At 42.4% G+C, this 12,895-nt stretch overlaps 1 protein-coding gene across 13 annotated transcripts; it reads right to left on the bottom strand.

Moving 5' to 3' along the window:
- Positions 1–328: 328 nt before the first annotated feature.
- On the bottom strand, positions 329–11,973 carry LOC120711451 (protein LHY-like). Of its 13 annotated transcripts, none has more exons than XM_039996975.1 (13): positions 11,667–11,973; positions 11,458–11,550; positions 11,086–11,140; positions 8,682–8,803; positions 8,497–8,523; positions 8,280–8,362; positions 7,689–7,717; positions 7,323–7,528; positions 7,142–7,253; positions 6,925–6,986; positions 2,476–2,697; positions 995–2,374; positions 340–908 (listed from the first exon to the last, which is right to left on the bottom strand). In XM_039996975.1, exons 8-13 carry the CDS (start codon positions 7,359–7,361, stop codon positions 561–563), a joined length of 2,163 nt encoding a protein of 720 aa, XP_039852909.1. In that variant the 5' UTR covers positions 7,362–7,528; positions 7,689–7,717; positions 8,280–8,362; positions 8,497–8,523; positions 8,682–8,803; positions 11,086–11,140; positions 11,458–11,550; positions 11,667–11,973; the 3' UTR covers positions 340–560. The 13 variants fall into 13 exon arrangements, with proteins under 13 accessions (XP_039852911.1, XP_039852915.1, XP_039852909.1 ...); XM_039996982.1 differs by having other exon boundaries at positions 8,497–8,560; positions 11,667–11,948; XM_039996972.1 differs by having other exon boundaries at positions 7,323–7,717.
- Between the last annotated feature and the right edge of the window lie 922 nt (positions 11,974–12,895).

The following is a 12,895-nucleotide window of genomic DNA, read 5'->3' as shown; positions in this document are numbered from 1 at the left end:
ATTTATTTAGTCAAATCGAAATAAAAAATATAGCATGTTGGAGATTAAATGAATGGAAGTCCATGAAAACATAAGTTGAAGTGAAACATTTCTTTAGTACTTTGTCTACATCACACCTATTAGAAACAGCAAACATGAGAATGTTCAAAATATTGTCTACTAGATTGGTCATAAGGTTCATCTGCTCAGCCAATTCCACAACTTGATGAAATAAACGTTGCATCAAGTGTGCTATGTAAATACATGACCGAGCAAAATGAATCAAATTTCAATTATTTTCCTTCCCCAAAATATAAAGCATAAGGAGGGGGGGGGGAGGGGGGGGGGCTTTTGACCAAGAAGTTCAAGAGTCGCTTAATGCTTAATTCAGAGTCTACGAGATAAGGTTTAAAAGCAGTCTGGACGAGCTGCTTGGCAAGCATTAAAATACAACACACAATAAATTGAGTTTAGTGAAGCATTGCATTGCAAGGTCTGAAGTCCTATAATAGCTTAGGTGTAAATATAACTTTTGACACAGTCCATGAAGAGGCTTGGCCGGCAGCCATGTAGGAAGCAAATCAGGTTGATGCTTCACTCTCAAGACGGATCCTCTTGGTACCAACCTCGTCGCTAGCTGGCGCCCTGTTCTCCTTCGCTTCGACAGAACATCTCTTGTATGGTTTGAAGCCTGTTTTGCGTGATTTAAGCTTCAGGTGTGACAATTCATTGGGGAAGGAAGTTCTTGGCTCATCCATCATGTCGAGCTCATGATCAATGCTTGTGACGTTCTTGTTGAGGTCAACCGTAACTGTGGTCACTTCATCTTCCTCCTCATTGGCAACCTCCTTTGATTCTTCTGCCTGTGGGGGAGAAAAGCTTTGTGGAAGCTTTTCTCTACTGAACAGTGCATCGAAAGCCAGACGACCCTATCAACAAAAATGTGAATTAGAAAGGCAGTGATGGATCTTCAAATACTTAGAAGTGAATTTGCATATTGTTGGTAGGCTACAACCTCTTCAGAAACTTCCTTCCACGAATCACTTGTGCTTCCACTGCTTCTAAACCTGCGGTGATTAGTGTCACCAGCTGAAGAGTTACTGCAGGAGGCTTGCTTTGCCTTGTCGTTAGCCTTGTCTTCCTTCTCAGGAACATTTTCTGCCTCTACATCACTACTTGAAGGCGTGTTGGAGCCGCATGAAGAGCGATCCTGCTTTTTCTTATTCCTCAATGCATCACTTGTGTCAGCTCCTGTGGTAGGTGTGGCCTCAGCATTCAGGACATGAGATATCTTTAATTCAGTATGGATAGACATGTCGCCTTTTCTACTCCCACCAGACTCCGAAGATGCAACAACTCTCAAAGCTTCAGACTGGCCTTGTTTCTGAGCTTCTTGGCATTCCTTTTGTGCATTTTCAACCAGGCAATCTCTGTCTTTCTCTGAAGGTCGTGGAAGATCTGCTGTGGGAAAGGCAGCACTAGGAGCTGGTACAAATGGAAAAGCCATGGGGGGAGCCAAAAAAGGGAGAAGACCTTGTGTTGCCCACCATGCAGATGCTGCAGCAACTGTAGCTGCTACAATAGAAGCCATGCTTGGAGGAGAGCCTAAGTTTCTTCCTTGAACACCCTCCGCAGGATTTTCTTGATTTGGATCAACATGAGTGTTACCTTCTGCTGCTGGCCAGTATGATGCTGCGAGCCTAGCAGCTGCATGGACGGCAGGGTTTGACAACAATGTGGAAACAAGCATGCTGGAGAAGGTGGATGACATGTTCACGAATGATCTGTAGGTATCTTGGTTGCAGTTGCACTGCATCACCGGAGCAAAGGCAGCATAATTATGAGGAAAAGACTGTGGTGTGGCACTGCTATCAAATTTCAGATCCATAGAAAGCATCGGATGGATGCATGGATTCATACTTCCATTGACTCCCACTTGATCGCTTGTTTGATCAGGATGAGTTCCTTCAGTTCCAGTGACAGGAATGCTAGTTGCGCCATTTCTCTCCGCCAGGGTGTGTGAAGTTCTTGCAGTTTGTTTGTCCACATATGTTGTCTCCAAAGACTTTGGATGTAGCTTCATTTGTTGCATTGAGAAGTCCAAATATTCTTCATTAGAATGGTCACATTTAGAACTGACGTGGATTCCATTAACCCTTCCCATTTCCTGATCATTTATCTCTTTGACATCCTCTTGCATGGTGGGATTAATTGAATTCTTTTCCATGGTAGTCATATCTCGGATTTCTTTTTTGGTTAGTTCGATCCCCCTGAGTACACCATTATTCGAAGAGCTTTTGTTAACTGAAGAAAATGATGCAGATGGGGCATCTCGGAAGAGATTAAGAACTTCCGAGCAGCTTCCTTTTTCAGACACCTCCTTCCTCTGAAATTTCTGGATGCAAGTAGGTTTACAATTAAAGAAAATGAAAGATATTAATGCAGAGGGTAAAATGAGGAAAATTCTGGAAAAGCAAAATACCATGGAGCATTTACCTGCAGAGATGCATCGCCTGCCATTTGTACATTGCCATTGCCCACTGTAATATTTGATTTTGTTGATTTATCATTTGGAACTTCCTTCGATGGTGTCTCAGAGCTCAGACCACTTTTTCGAGGATACGGACTGTTAGGCTTCCTTTTAGGCCGTGGTGGAGGTATGTCAATGTCATGAGCTTGCCCCGGAGAAGTACCATTGTTCATAGCTTCCTTTTCCAACTGCAAATTTCCTAATTTGTTAGGTGCAGGCATGAAAATAAACTAACAAACTTGACAAATAAAATTTTTGAAGTACTTGAAACTGTTGCCACTGATTGGGTTTTGTTAGCCTGTAAATTTCTAGAATCCTACACGGTAAGTGAGAATCATAGTAAGCTTATAGAGGCCACCAATATTGGGAACATGCATTTCCTAGCTGGCAGAGTTCAGGACCAATATATAAATTCAAGCCAATCAGAAACTAGTTGGAGAATATGTGGATCTCAGGGCAATGGCAATGACAAGTTTCTTTTCAGTTTGCATTAGTCTTTTTTAATATTATGAATAAACAACAAAAGCATGCAACATAAGAAGAATAGCCTTTTGATCCATGTAGCCAAGTCATAAGCTCAACCAAAATTATGAAAATTTACAAGTTTGACAATTATCCTGTCCCTGAAATGAGCATTTTATCTAGGTTATACCACATTTGCGAGTTATGCCTGATTGTTCAAATTGTGAAATTAGAGAATGCAGTATTATACTCCATTTTTAAATATTTGACATTTAAGACATGCTAATTAGTTTGAACTAATTAGCTTGTCCTTAACATCGCATATTTAAAAATGAAGGGAGTATAGTTCAATCATGAGGAATTCAACAGTAGGCTATTAAATAACTTCAAAAGGATCAAGTGGAGATAATGCACTATATATTTTGCTGATCTACATATTGCCAACTGGCAGAAGAATGGAAAGGGCGGCGAGCTTGTCCGAGGACAATGAGCAGAACTGACAGGTGGGTTAGCCATAAGCCCATAATGACAACGATGGGCAGCATTAGGTGGCACCTGGGTAATCCTGTCCTAAAATATGACTCTGAAACCATCTCATGGAATGCAGAGAGAAAAGATTAGAACTACAGCTTGGTACCCCAGGAACCCAAAGGGTGTTGCTTTTCCCAATTCTCTACAGATAGATGCAGGATTTTTGCAGCAAGGTTTTGCCTTTGCGAGTGGCTTGATAAAAAGCACAGAAGTAGGGCACAGAAATGTTTTAAGCCTTTGCCTCCTACACCTTCCAAATTGTTCCCACAGTGCACTTGCTGGATGAAACTGGATGCTGAGGAACATGTATGTCAATGGAATACTATACAAACACAGTTCTCTCTCTTTTTAACAACCTTCTAAGGAAATATAGAAACATTCTTTACTCAAAACCTCCAATCACATCAGAAAGAAATATATATTTTAGTGTTGCTGACAAGACTGACACTGCTGGTAAATTTGGACTAAATCAAGAGAGCCACTAGAGAACTGCTACTGGATCATCACTATAACCACATACAGACTGGCAATCTAGCCAGTCCCTCAATGACTGGGACAAAAGGGGCTCGCTAGTTATCATCGAACAAGGTTCTAAACTCGCACTTGGATGTTGCCTCTGGACCTCACCCTCCTACTGTTTCTTCTTCTTGTTGTAACTTCAGAGGTTGATCAGCCAATTATAATTGGATTAATGGAACTTTTATGAATAATATTAATTATTGATAATGAATTGGGCAGTGAGGCCTTGTCTAGTAGTATCTTGGGAAAACATACACATACTTACCACATCGAACTAGATCCAGCAATAAACCAGTATGTTAAACATTTTAACAACCCAGACAAAATGAGATATCATCGTTTCAGCTTGCCATATCAGTTTGTCATCCCATCCAATAAGATAGTGCAGTTTGAAAAGCATGAGAGGATGATGGAGAGAATTGATTCATTCTTTGCTACCCAAATCCATAGAAATACTCATCAATTCATACCTAAGGAGTCATCTTATCTTTAGAAACTTGCCTGAATAATTTAAAAACCAGGTAGCTAGTTCAACTTGGGTGGGAATCAATCTAAATTGACTGGCAGGACAGAGAACCTTCCAACCAAGACTAACCTGAGGGCTGAGGCACATTGAACTTGTGCATAACACTACCCATGCACATGATAGCAGAACATCTGGCTACTTCTATGAAAGGCAAGACACTCGAGATCCTTACTGATTAATATATCCAGTTACGAGACCTCTTCAAAAATTTCATCTTCCTGCCCAGGGGCTAATATATTAAATTGTCCTGATGGACCAAAAAAAACTTTTAATATTAAATTTAACTGAAAAGAGCATAGGAAATCCTGTAGTCCAGAAGATTTTTGGGCAGTTTTCCTTGGCCAGTAATTAAGTAAAAAATGTTACCTGCATAAAAAAGATGCCATTCCTACCGTGCAGGTTATATGAGAAAGCTTTGAAGTAATTTATGTGTCACAAATATTATCTCCTGGTCTCAGATTGCCATGGGCGAGGTTCAGTTACATCTTGGAACGTCAACCATGATGCCCATCATCATTGACCAAGCAGGAATGCAGCACAGTTGTATTTAAAGAGATTACAACAAGGTGCACCTTGTGACATTTGGGTAGATTGATATTACCAGAAATATAACTGAGGGATATCAAAAGCAGTAAAATATCAGGCGTGTGCGTGTTGCTACTTACAGGTTTGCGCAAATAAAACTGAATTTTTGGTTTAGGTTAGCAGGCTGACGCATGGGCCTTTGAAGGCAGCATGGCATGGTAGCATGCCCAAGTACTGTACCATTGTCGAGGTACTGTAGTGCCACCAACCACCGTCAGGTTAGTTAGTAGGGATGAGGTTAGGTTGTTAAGGTTAGGGCTAGCTCAACCTCTATAAAAGCTGGGGCATGGCATCCAGTTCAAAAAAGGAAGGGGCTTGGCATCCACTTGGAACCAAGCAAGAAGTAATGAAATTCCCTTTCTAATCTACAGTATACTCACCCTCCAAGCTGACAGCTACCTTCCCAGCATTGTTTACTCATTAATGAACCATAACACATTACAAGGTTGCCCATCACTAAATCAGATCCAAAAAGAAGCCCATTCACACTGGATTTGAGCCCACAAAAGTCAACCAGTAGCCACTGTTATATGTCGCGATTACTGCCTGAAGTATTGGTATAGATATACTGGTGCATCTGAAGTGAGATGATTTGAGGAAGGCCCGTGGCTATGGACTAGTAGTGCCATGAGCAGTAATGGACATTACAAATGTTCTTTTCACCTAATGCATAATGCCTACTAGAAAACGGACTGTTCATAACTAACTGCTTAGACTTGCCAGCTTGCCATAAGCCTGGACCTAGAAGCCTCACCACGATTTCTAAATTCCAACATTGTTTCAGCCGAGTGGAGGGTGGATTTTCCCCCACTCACCCATCTCTCCCTGCTCCACCTAAAGGTCAGTTTGTAAAAAAAGGTACAATTGTAAGCACCATATGTATTAGTTAGGCTAAAGTTTGTCACTTGTCACCCTAAATTTTAGGTAAAAGCATGTCAGATATTGGTGAGTACAATAGTGCGGCACTTTTCATCCCTTAATCACCAACTAACCAAAAACACCAAAAGCAAGATCAGAAGGCATGTTTGGTTGCCAGACTACATGAGATTTGAGGAGCCCAGAAAACCACCATATTTCTCAAAACACCAACCTTTCCATCCTTTCCCTTCCATAGATGTGGCAAGGATGCCATGGAGAAGGATGTCCTATGAATTTTCCAATCTTAAGATTGACTGGTTCAGGATTTGCCACTTCATCTCACTGACATGTGGGACTGTCTATGTCTATAGAAGTGAGCCTGGGTGGCAAATCATGAAGTGCCAATGATAGATCTGAGAACATTGATTTTTATCTTCGTCAAATCAAGCATTCAAGCAGTTTATTTGCAACTTAATATTTTTCATAAACAATGACAATCTCCATTTTACTCTACCAAGTCCCCCATCTCATTATTTTGTACTTCAGTGATTTTACACAATGTACATGATTAACTCAGTGACGTCTGTAAATAAATGAACCAGGTAAAGTACACTCTAGCATGTTTTCTCAATTTCTGTATGTGTTAATGTAATCTATTACACAATAAATAGAGCACTGAGGTCTTAAGATGACGTTTTCTTGAAGACATGATAATCAAAAGAAACAAATCACACACATGTACATAAAAAGAAACAAAGAGAAAGAAAACAAGAAAAACAATGCAGCGAAGTAAGGAACCAAAAAAATCAGGAAACAAACACAATAGCTGTTCATTTTATCAGCTAATCAAAAGACAATGCAACTACAAAGCTAGGGCAGCAGCCAACAGTGGTGAACCAAACAAGGGCACTAGCCAATCAGATAAAGAAAGAACCTTGGTGAAGAACTTTTGAGCGTGACTTCTAATCTGCACAGCCGTCTTTGTCCCAACATGCTCTATGGAATAATTCAGAAACCAAACAACAAAAAGAAAAAGTGCAAGATCCATATCAATAAGCAAACTGAATTCACATGAATAAACCAAGTGGAGATTGATGAAGTCAGGAAACAGTAGCATAAAACTACTTGAATACAGTATCTGAAGATTTTACCTTCTATGCGCTGCCATGCTCTGCCATAAAGTTTCAAGGCTTCAAGGAAGCGTTTGTGCTCTGCCTCAGTCCACCGCTCGCGCTGCTTTGTTATTGTGTACGGCTTTCTTACCTATATAGAACAGTGATAAAATCTTCCTTCTTTACCACAAAACAACAAGCACGTCACAGAATAACTCACCTTTACCACCATTTCCTCACCAGAGGAATTCACCTCCATCTCCAAATCCAGGAAAAAGAAACAGAAATAGAAGGGAATTGTTCAACAGCTGCTCGCTTGGTCACTTGGAGTTGAGGTCATCTATAAACAAGAGAGCTCCTCCTTCCATATCTCCAACCAAACACTGGACCTGACGCAAATAGTACCTCATATCTCCTCCTAGACCTCTATATCATTCCAGCACTCCCAATATTTCAAATTTGTGCACCGGCCCCAAAAGAGCAGCCAAATTAGTGTTCAATTTCCACGAGAAAACCTATCGTATTCACGAATATACTCGTGAATTGAACTTGGATCAGAATCTTCAGAAGGATCAATTCCACTCACCTACTTGAATTGATCCAATTGTCGTTACTCTGCAAAAGACACAATATAGAGCAACGTCATTTAAGTGTTTGTTTGTGGGCTCCCAACAGGCCAACACCCTATTTTTTAGACATTCAAATACACATCAGATTAGATCTAACTTTGTGCTAACAAAAACATTAAGCGTTATTGGGACTTCTAACACCCAATTTTTTATTGCACCATCATTCCTCGAACATTACACCAAAAAGCAAATGTAATTCTAATGTGAATTAAAGTAACTTAAACTCCAACAGAAACTGATTGTACCTGGGGCATAAAAAAAGAATCATGTTTTAGGAGTCCTTAAAAGCATGAATTTTTTGTACCTCTACCCACCATCCCTAGTGCACAAATCTGAGGCACCAAAATTAAAGTATTGAAGCCCTAAAACTCATGTGAGATCTAGAATTTCTTTTTATACATATATTTAGAGGTATTCACTAAGAAGAAGAAGAAACTATGTTGGACTTGAAAACAAGGTACAACTAATTAAGAAAACTAAATGGCTTCATAATCACACAAATTACTTCAAAACCAAAGAATCCCAGGATCGCGCACCATTCTGCTTACCTACTGAAAACTGAAGTTGATCTGTTGCACGCAAAAACCAAGTCAGCAGAGTTTAATCCTAGCCCCCGTCCTTATCTTCAACTCTAGAATCATATTAAAACTCGCAAGTTTTCAAATTATGCAACCATTCCAAGGAAAGAAATGGATTAGATTCATATAACCAATCAAAAGCATGGAAAAGAAGTAAAGCAGTAGCAGATGAAGAGATCAAGCTCACCTGCTAAGGCCAAACACTTACTGTAACCTACCAGCACAGTAGAAAAACATGGCATAATAAGTGCCTATTCCCAATCAAATTGCAGATTTTGATCACAATACACGATCTAAAGCACTAAATCTGGCTAGTTTTACAATATTGACACAATTGGATTCTTAAAAACAAAAGAAAAATACTACATTTACCTGGGTTTAAGTGAGCTTGAAGTTCCGATACTTTGCTTAGATGGACCCAGACCGAAGAGTGGACTGTTTAGTGCAGAACCTCACAGCTCCAAAATAATCAAATACCGCCCCCTAAGAAGTCCCTACATTTGGAGGTTATTGCAGTAAGAATAACCGCGGTAATTTTGTCAGACTCAAGAGACAGCATGTTGGAACAGCCAGGTGTATAGTGTGTGATGCAACAATAGAACTATCAAACAATTCGAATAGAAACTCTAGAGCACAAAACATAGCATACAGTAAATAACTGTCATTTTACTAAGGAAAAAAAATAAAGAGTATATCCTGGCTTTAGGAGCCCAAAGTCAAATCCTGCATCCAAGTATTTGACAGCAACACCCTCATGCTGAAACTAGGGAATATTAGTATGATGTCCCTGAGGACCTGCACACCATTTGTGTTGTGCATATAATTCCATTAGGGCATGGACATGAGCTTTTAACAGACTCTAACGCTAGAGAACATAAATAGGAGCCACCAGTTCACCTACAGTTTTATGCACAACCTCAACGAGCACCTCACAACCCTCTTGAAACTTTTAGGACCCTAGAATTCTTGCCTTACACAAGAAGCTAGTGCTCAAAAGGTTACCTACCCATTAATCCACATGGGCCCTCATAGTGGCTTCTACTTGGTTTGGATGAGATCACACATATTGATTTGAGATCCTAAGCCCTCGCTTTTGTGTTTATATAGTCCTCAGAGTCCTGCTAGTAGGACTATTGAGTTCTCTTTGTAGTAGTAACATAAATAATAAGCATACTGGTCACCCTTACAACACAAATATTGTGAGGCATCATAACTATGATCACACTATATTGGAACTCAAGGGTTTATACAAGTATACAACACAAGGGTGTCCAGCAGAGGCGGAGCACACCTATTGAGGATTATATTGAGGCAGGGTAGAGGGTTTACAATCTCCAGCCTATGTATAAAAAGATGATAGTGCATCTTACTGGGAGAGCAAAGTTAGGGTTAGAAGAATGATCTTAAAACACGCCTCGATAGGAAACCCCTTACCATGGAGGTGCATGTATGCCCCCCTCCCTCTCTCCCAAGGTCATCATCAATAGGGCCAATATATGATCCTACGGGCGCAATTACATCTGATGCCCACCCTTCGCTAGGTGAAGCATCTAGGCCCTAATTTCATGTTTTGGTACTAAAAAAATCTCATTTAGTCAAATAAATTTATTTGTTGTTCTTTTATGGAGATTAGTCCAGAAATCATAAATGTTCTAGAAAATGTGTGGGTGTTGGCAAGGCCGGCATGGTAATCAAGCACAAGGCATGACCGTTCATGTGAAGATTCGTCAAGCAGGCCAGCATTGACTTTCAACCAAGTTTTCTCACGGCCATGGCTCACATGGAATCAATTCGGCTACAGGAGGGCATCCTGTCCACCACATGGGCATCAAATTTGCCTTTGTAAACGGAGATGAGGGAGGTGTACAAGAAGCCAACGCTAGGGTTCATTATAAATTTCATTTGACATACATGTTATTTTTGCATATATTCAAGGTTTAAAAGTTTGGCTAGACTCATCCCAAAATGACACACTTCTTTAGAAACTAGAGGGGTATATACAAGAAACGGATTATCAGATCAAGTAGCTTTCTCCCTACATAGAAAAAGGTGGGGACCATAAATTACACTCTTCTTTTTCTTACCATTAAAATACCTTATTAAATCCATAGATCTGATGAAAGCACGCCCAAAAAACAAGAAGGCAGAAAAGGTTGCCTAAATTAACTAGTCGATCTGACAGTCTTCTAACTGCCAAGTGCAAACTAGAAAAGCAGGAAATCACTCTTCATTTTGTCCTTAATGATACTAAATATTAGCCATACATTTTTTGTACAACAATAAAAGGAAATTCAAGCTTAATAGAGAAAAACAAAAGCACATCCTGGACTGACAGGTGCCAGGAAAAAAATAATCCAGTTAAATTAAGTAACAAAGTAAACATGAATTGCACAAAGACATCTCAGCCCTGCTGTCTCGTATGCTAAGCTTGGATCATGCAAACGATTTATTTCTTCATCATTGACATCATCTGAGTTAGCTACGGTTAACCTCAACATGAGGGAATAATAAGGTACGAAATTTCTATCTAAACTCTACAAGCTGAGTTCATGGATCCTATTTCTGCCAATCAGAGTGAAGCAATTAGCCTCCTGGGACAAATAGTATCAGAGACTCTATCTGCAGGCAACAAAACCCACATGTTTAGAACCTAAAGCAACCCATCTCAGCAGCAGGAACAGTAACACAAGCACACTCTTGTGATGTCCTAAAGCACCACACCAAAACAATCTCTTGCTAGCCTCATCAACAACCAAAACAAAAAAAAAAAACTCACCCCCGTGAAGTTACCAAGCCCACACCGCCGACAAACACCTCCCAACCCCAATCCTCTGCAACAAAAACACAGGAGACAAGTGGCGCAATCATTAGCAAGTACCACGTTACAGTTCCCCAGGTTCTCAACGTGTGCATCCATGATCAATTCCGCAGCTAAAATATTAAGCACGGAAAAACACATAACCCAAGAAGAAAGGGAAAATAAAGCGCATCGCCATCTGATCCCGGGCACAAAGCTACACCACAAAGACATTTTGGCAAGCAGTTTTTGCTAGTAAAAAAAAGTAGCATTCCGGCGTATACCGCCGCGTCATGCTTTAAACAGAGCACCGCGAATTCCAGTTCCAGCTAGAGAAGCAGCCCGCCGTACCTCCTCAGCAGACGGCGCGCAACCTAATCCAATCCAATCCAACCCCACCGTCCTCGCCGCCTCGCTCCCCCGTCCACCCCGACAAACGGCGGTCTGCAACCAACCAACCAGCCAGCGCAGGCAGCCAAACCATTTCACCAGCAGCCCGTCACAGGAAGAAAAAAAACGAATAAGGAGCAAGCACGAACTCCGATCCCCGGCCCGCTCACCTCAGGCGACCGCCACGGCGGGCGTCACCGGCCCCGTCGGCGCCGGCGCAGCAGAGCCATCCGCGCCGCTCTCCAGGCCCCCGCCGCTTCCCTCTCCTCCGCCGCCACCACCACCGCCCGGAACCCCACCGATCGGCTGCCCACGGGGGATGTAGCTAGCTGGAGCGGACGGGCGGGAGCACGCGAGACCGAGAGAGAGAGAGAGAGAGAGCAACGCGAAGCGAGCGCGGAGGGGGGGAGACGAGCGGGGAGGAAGGCTCTCGGTGTTCGCTGTGGTGGCGCGGCCGCTGCTGTGCTGCTGCGTGGTGTATGCTCTTGCGCGGCCGCGCGGGGAGGGGGGCGGAGGGTGGGGCCCGCAGGGGGGTCGCGATCGTCGCGGGCGCCGCGAGAAATCTCAGCCACTATCTTTTCTTGTGGATATCTCGCGCTCCGGCCCCCGCAATCTTGCGCGCACGCCCTCCAGCATCCTCGGAATTGGAAACCGTCGCAGGAGTGCTCCTATTTGTTTGTTGGATTGGATTGTTTATTAAGCAGACCAGGTAGGCAAAGGTACAGCTGCTGCCTGAGCCTGACCGTTTTCAAACTGTCCGTGTCTCGCCCTCTCCATGGAGTGATTGCTGTGTTGGTCTGCTTTTGGAAAGTGCGTGTGGTGCTTAGAAGTATGGTTGCTTTGGTTGGATCCTATAGCTAATGATTATAGCAACTTGCCCTCTGTCAAACCTCCTATCTCTCATTTGAAGGGTGGAGTAAAAAAAAAATAACTTCAGCAGGCTTTCTACTTTCTACTTGAGTCTCAAAACCTCTCGTGTTACTACCTTACTGCCCTCCGCCTCGCTGTATCACGCCCCGAGCTCTAGTCGCCCTTCGTGCCACGCTGCGTGCCCTTCTCTCGCTGTGCCGCACCCTGAGCGGCCTCATGAACTGAGCTCCGACCGGCCTCTACTCGCCAGCACCGCGCAAGCCGAGTTCAGACCGCGCCGCTTCGTTCTTCCACTGGCCCCGTCAAGGCACGCCGCCACCGCTGTCTGCTTCGTTCTTTAATTATGAAGCCGGCCCCATCGAAGAGCACCGCTCCCACCGCCGCTGTGCGGTGGGATTATGGGGAAGTCGAGGTGCAAGTTGTGCCAGGAGGAAAATAAGAATTTTATTTTAAATTTGAATTTTGTTCATAAGAAAATTGAAAAAGAAAAATGCATGCATGGAAACTAAAATATGGAGACTCTTACTGT

This window comes from Panicum virgatum, chromosome 6K (assembly GCF_016808335.1).
Source record: "Panicum virgatum strain AP13 chromosome 6K, P.virgatum_v5, whole genome shotgun sequence".
In the NCBI taxonomy this organism is placed as follows: domain Eukaryota; kingdom Viridiplantae; phylum Streptophyta; class Magnoliopsida; order Poales; family Poaceae; genus Panicum; species Panicum virgatum.
Note: the sequence above shows the minus strand (reverse complement) of the source record. Positions and strands in the feature narration are given on the sequence as shown.

Excerpts from the sequence above, each read along its gene's own strand:
- LOC120711451 (XM_039996972.1), bottom strand. The coding sequence starts at position 7,361 with ATGGAGGTGAATTCCTCTGGTGAGGAAATGGTGGTAAAG. Across the intron at positions 6,987-7,141 it reads AGCATGGCAGCGCATAGAAG|AGCATGTTGGGACAAAGACG; the intron begins GTAAAATCTTCA and ends ATTATTCCATAG. Across the intron at positions 909-994 it reads GGAAGGAAGTTTCTGAAGAG|GGTCGTCTGGCTTTCGATGC; the intron begins GTTGTAGCCTAC and ends TTTTGTTGATAG.